This window comes from Melanotaenia boesemani, chromosome 9 (genome assembly GCF_017639745.1).
Source record: "Melanotaenia boesemani isolate fMelBoe1 chromosome 9, fMelBoe1.pri, whole genome shotgun sequence".
Classification (NCBI taxonomy): Eukaryota; Metazoa; Chordata; class Actinopteri; order Atheriniformes; family Melanotaeniidae; genus Melanotaenia; species Melanotaenia boesemani.
In genome coordinates this window covers 10,967,136-10,973,135 of record NC_055690.1, presented here as the reverse complement: position 1 = coordinate 10,973,135, position 6,000 = coordinate 10,967,136, and the positions used below count along the sequence as shown (strand labels likewise).

Sequence of the window (6,000 nt, the reverse complement as noted above, 5' to 3'; positions counted from 1 at the left end):
GCTTTCTACTGATAAATAATGGAGCAATAAAATGACAATACTTGAGAATAAAATGAAGGGCCTAAAATGAGTTTGTGAGTTGATCATTCCAGTCCAAGCATGTCTGTAAATAATCTCTAACAGTTTACAAACCATGTCTGGTTTGTGTTTTGCGGACGGTGTACGCAGCGGGCCGCCTGGCGGCGCAGTGCGCGCGGCCGCGGCGCAGATCAGATGAAGCAGAAGAGGGAGGAGGGAGAGCAGCCGCGCCACAGACACACACAATCCACATTTCCAGAGGAGCCCGACACTCAGTCCCTTCCAACATTTTCTGTCGAGCTCGGTAAAGAAAACAAGCAGCGCAGATCTCGCCTCGCTCTCCGGGATCGACTCTGAAGTTAGTCCCAGGACTTGATTTGCTCCTCATTTTCCTGGACGACTGCTCACAAATCCAGCTGAGAGGATATAAGTTATTTCCAGCAGCAGATCCGGAGCTCCTGGAAGATGGGTTCAGTCCCAGCTATATCTGTCCTCGTTTTAGGCATTGTGGTGCCAACGTTGGCCGGCTATATTGAGGTATGTGTTATGAAACATTTGTGGGCCAGATTCTCCATTTAAATCCGATCATCGCTGCGGGTTTCTAATGGAAAAGCAAATGTTTTCGGCTTCATTATTTGTCCTCTACTCCCATGAGGTACTTCTGACTTAGCAGTGATTTCCTGACAAATGTTTGATCAAGCTTCATGTTAAACATATTGATCCAGCTGCTGCCAAGATTCCCACAAAGTGGAACTGATCATTTCAGTGAGTGTTGATAGAATGGTTGTAATTGCTCTAAAGGTATAAAATATGACCAGCTATATTAGATCTAGTTAAATATTAATCAATTTGCTTCCAGGTCATTCTACACCTCATTCTTGAGGAGAGAGATTGCAGTTTGTTGGTGAGTTGGACTGTGTGGGTCCGGAGTGTCATGTGAGCTGGAATTATAGCAGGGCTTGCTGCAAAGATCAAACGAAAGACAACTGGGGCTTAGTCAGGCCTCTTGGGACACACAGGACCTCTGCAATGGATCACAAACTGTGTAAAGCATGTTGGACATTAGGAAATCCTTTACCTAAGGACTCAAATTGTGGCTTATCCTGTCTCAACAGGATGGCCTCCTTCACACCAGACAGCTCAGCAGAGTCTCATTTTAATTAGCTTGTAGTGTGATGTATTTAAATTAACTAAAATCACTTAACAGCTGGTTTCTTAAGCAAGAATGGTCCAAATTCTTAATAAACACTAGTCAGACATTTAACTTAACTGATGTCCTACCTCTTTGTGCCTTCTGTGTCACACATATGTGTCCCAGGATAACAATGCACACATTTTAGAGCAAACAGTCCCACGCCCCTGCACCCACTCAGAGGGTAAACACAAGTGCTTTTCCTCAACATTTTTAAGAAGACGTCTCCTCCTGGCTCTATTCTGCACCAAGCCAAGAAAGTACATATCAGAGAATGGGTTTCCCCCCACCCCCCATTCTGCTTTTGCGACAAACCTCGGCCATTTTGAAGCAGTGTCGGCTGGCATTGTGTGGAGGTAAATAATAGTTATTATGTCCCCAACAAAATCTTTGCATCTGCACTCTACAAAAGACCTGTCCTCCCATGTAATGATTTCCTCGTCAATCAGCCTCCCTAGCCACACAGACGTGCCGGTCGATACTGTACAGACTCTCCTGAGATGATTAATGGATGAAATCAATGGATTTTCCTGATCAGTCACCCAAATTAAATTGAGAAATGTTGGTTTCTGCTGTGCATCATGACTGTAAGGTTTCCTGTGGTTTAATTAGTTGCTGATGTGAAGGACAAGGCATTTTTCTTTGTTGAGCATATACACAGAATATGGATTTTCATTAGCTGTTTTTTTTTTTTTTTTTTCTGCAAATAGATGCTGACAAAAAACAGAATTTTTCACTGTTAGTAAACCAGCAGCCAAGTTAATTTGTTATGTATTTAAAAGCTAGAGTTGGAGATGGATAAGAGTAAAATCTTAATAATTATAAATGTAAAAAAATGTACTTCATAAAGGTTTGTTTCAACTCAGCAACAAGTTGAGTTTGGAAGTTTTTCTTACTCAAACATGATGGAAATAAAGACAAAGCTGTTTTGTTGGTACTTTGGATCATGCAGAGACCAGACAGGTAAAATAGTTTCAGTCTGTTAGTGGCAAACTGAGGCTGTGATTTTACTCACTTAACAGGCTTGACTGTACTTCTGAACTTTGAGCTTAAGTTTATAGTCAGGTGGGAGCTGCTCAGGTGGTCATCCGCCTTCCATTGTTCCTCATGTCTTTCTGTCCGTTACTGCAGCTCTTCTCTTGCTATTCCTCTATTTTTAAGGACTTTGAGATTAGCCAGCTACTTCAGCTGTGTAAACAGGTTTTGTTTTGTCAGATACCTGCGAGAGATTGTTGTCTTTTTGTTTCTTCAGCTGGGTTTTTACCCCTCTTATCTGAGCATCTGTGTCACAGGGTTTTCAGGTTGCACTGATTCCCGATGGTTTAATAAAAAAATAAGTCTTTTTTTTTTTCAATTTTTCTAACTTATGAGAAATCCAGAGTGGGCCGTTGGATCTTATTAGGAATTAATTTGAAAATGGGGTGCAAGCTAGAACCACAAACAGGTTTACCAAGAGAGTTGCATCACTCTGAGGCATTTGCTGATATGGCTCCCACTGGATTAATGGAGTGCAGAATATCTGGAACTGTTAATGCATACAGTACATTTTATTCTCTGCTGACTTAAGCAAGCAGAGATTATCACAACGAAGGAAAAAAAATTTACGCAACAGCACATAACATTTTTTAGCCAGTCATAAAATCTAAAAAAAAAAAAAAAAGAAAAAAAAAAAGTTCATTTCCTTTCAGCTGGCTTTTGCGTTGACTATATCAACATGTGTCTACATTTAAGGCAAGACTGTGCTTGTATGTTAGAGTGCAGACCTAAATCATGCTGGTGGGGAGACTTTGGTCTCGAAGAACCTGCATGCAAACATGCTGCAGCCAGAGTGGCTGCAGAGTAATGGAGAGGAGAAACGCTGGATAATTGTGCACAGGGAGAAGATTTTTGCAGCAGAGATGACTGTGGTGTTGTGCTTGTAGCTGCTCAGTTGCAGCCTTCTTGGAGCAACATTTTTCCACTCATCATCCAAAGTGTGTGTGTGCTTCTCTTTATGTGCGCCTGTAACCGAGCATTGATAAAGCATACTGCTGTATGCTTTTATATTTGTCTTTGTTTTGGATAAGAAGTAATGGTGAGCAACTGGTTGTGATTGTTCAGGGTGGGTGAATTGAATCTCTGTGAAGGCCTTTAGTGCTTCCTTGAAAGGAGACAACCCAGGCTGTTAGAACCGTACAGAGGAAAAGAAGAAAAGAGGGCATGTTTCAATCCGATCAGCAACATTTGAATTTGATATTGATCTCTAAACATTGTACAAGCCTCCTGTAGCCCTTCTCTCAGCTGTTATGCTTGCAATTTCCTTTACACTTTCTGCTGTGTCAATCAAGTTGACTTGAGTTAAAATGTGTTCAGTCTCTGGGAAATAAGCCTGAGTCGCCATTGAATTTGTAGATTAGAGCCTAAAACCTTGCTTTCAGTTGTTGGGACAGCCCTGTATCCTGCGAATCCTCTTAGCGACAAGAAACACTGGGTGCTTATAGATCTGCAGAGAGAAAGGTACTAATCCTGGAGCCCTGCCCCAGCACACACTCCCTCACGTCACCCACCCACCCACTCAGACAAACCCTCATTTCCACACCCTGCAGAGACAAACTGACTTCAAAGTGGCACAGAGCACAGTGACTCACCTATGCGTAGCATCAGTGGTGTAGCCTGATTTGTGCTCTGTGACTAACAGTATGAAGGGATGTCTGATTGAATCCAAGCCTTTAATCTTTGAGCTTTCATTACCTCAAAGATACCTTCCTGCCACTCGGCTCATCTACAGATTTCTGTCTACATCTGTCCCTGTCTCCTCCTTAAACTACCATGGCTGCTTCTTCGTCCTAGCTCGTGCATGTCTCCTGGAGTGATTCCATCGACAGACACACTCTGGGCTCATCCCGAGGATTTAAATAGAGAGGCCTCATCATGCGAGCCTTGTTCTCACGATGCCAGGCTTTGTCTCCCAGGCTCTGCATGCGCTCTAATTATCCCATGTGAGGGGAGTTGTCTCCCTTTTTTTAAACTGCTTGTGTGTTCGTGTGCAGATATATTTTTTGAATCCTCTTGCAGCTTAGCTCATCACATATTTAGCTCTTTTTTTTTTCTTTCTTTCTTTCTTTCTTTCTTGGCAAGAGTTCCTAAGCAGCTGGTACTTGGGACGGAGTGAGTGGGTTCAAATCAGCGCACCCATGACTGCACATCGTTTAAGTTGCATCAGGCCTGCTGCCATATGTAGGGCAATCTGCATAGCCATGTCAATCCTCCTTGTGTTTTGTGCGCGTGGCCAAGGTGAATCCTGCTACACCGGAACCTGTGTGCTTTTCATAATAGCTTCACTCAACACTGATTCTCGACAATTAGATGCTCAGCTTGAAGTGCAAACACCTTCCTTTACTGTGCTGTGAGCAGCTCCCTTACTGCGATAACACTGACAGTAACTACCTACTGTAGCTAATTCGGCAAGCATCTCGTTAAATGGAGTCCTGCCATTTTGGACTTTATTATTTAATGTATTTTCTGTTTGTCAGTGTAGGTGGGTTAAACCCTGTCAACCCCCTGCTCGCCCTGTAATAGTGTGTGTATGTTGGAGAGTCCCCATGGCTCTATGAGTCACTCTCCCTGCTTCAAATTTTATTCCTATGAATAAAATATCTGCTGTGCTATCTATGAGTTACAGTGCACTTGTATCTCTGCTTACGTCCCTGCCTGTCTCACCCCCGGTCCCTGTTTGTCCATATGTGAGGAGGAATTTAACTGTTGGTCCCTCTTGGGTTTTGCTCTCGTTTTGGAAGATCAGTGAGTCGTACTCGGGCTCAGATGAGGCTTTTGCGCTATACATATACATATATATATATATATATATATATATATATATATATATATATATAATTTTTTATTTTTTACATTGTACATCAGGTGTTCCCTATGATTAGCAGGAAAAAAGGAAATAAACAGAATTTTAAGCCTTGTAGACCATTAGGGATTTTTTTTTTCTTTTTTTTTCTTTTTTTTTTTGTCCCTTCAGGTAAATTTTCCCTCAATTTCAAGCAGCCGTTGTGGTTGTGTTGCTCCCACTAGGATGATTGTTTTTTAGAAAATATTTAACTTGAAGAACTTTGACATTTCAATTTAAGTATTTCTTAAAGGTCAACAGGACCCTGGGGACAAATTTACTACCCTGTCAATGCTATAAAATGAACAAAAAAAAACAAAACAGATTAAAAAAATTTCACTTTTATTTTTACTCAGATCTTTCAGTCAACTTAAGGCCTAATCAAAAATACTAAATATGTAAATATTTAAGTCATTTAGACTCTTTACATGCCCCTTTGTCTACAGGTCAATGTTTTTATGAAAAAAAAGTTATTTTCATATAGCGTATGTTGTCGGGGACTGGGATTTTATTAAAGGTTGAAATCAAATGTTTTTACTATTTTTTTTAGTAATTAAAGATTGATTTTAAAAAAGAAAAATGCCCCAGCTCCCAAGCATGTATTTTATGGAAAATAACTCATAATTGTTTTTGTTATTTTTGTTTGTTTTGTTTTGTTTTCCATAAAAAACTGTTTCATGTAAATAAATCATATTTTAAAGGGTTGAATTTTTTTTAATTACATATTTGGTGGTTCTGATTAGGGTTGAAGTTGATTGGAAGATTTGAGCAAAAGAATGGAAAGCAGTTTTGGAGGTAGGACATTTTTTACCTCCAATGAACCACAGGCAGTTTTTTCTCTTCATTGAACCATCACCAGCTGAATGGTGTGAATCTTGTCAGATGAGTATTCAAAATGAAGTGCAGATTTTAA

General features: G+C 40.5%; 1 protein-coding gene across 5 annotated transcripts in view; it reads left to right on the top strand.

The window, feature by feature from the left end:
• The first annotated feature begins 262 nt into the window (after nt 1-262).
• Nucleotides 263-6,000, top strand: part of aplp2 (amyloid beta (A4) precursor-like protein 2) — a 52,389-nt gene continuing 46,651 nt past the window's right edge. For all 5 annotated transcript variants that reach the window (XM_041994138.1, XM_041994137.1, XM_041994135.1 and 2 more), the window contains exon 1: nt 263-555. In XM_041994138.1, the coding sequence (XP_041850072.1) occupies nt 484-555 (72 nt within the window). In that variant the 5' untranslated portion in view covers nt 263-483. The remainder of the gene's footprint in view (nt 556-6,000) is intronic.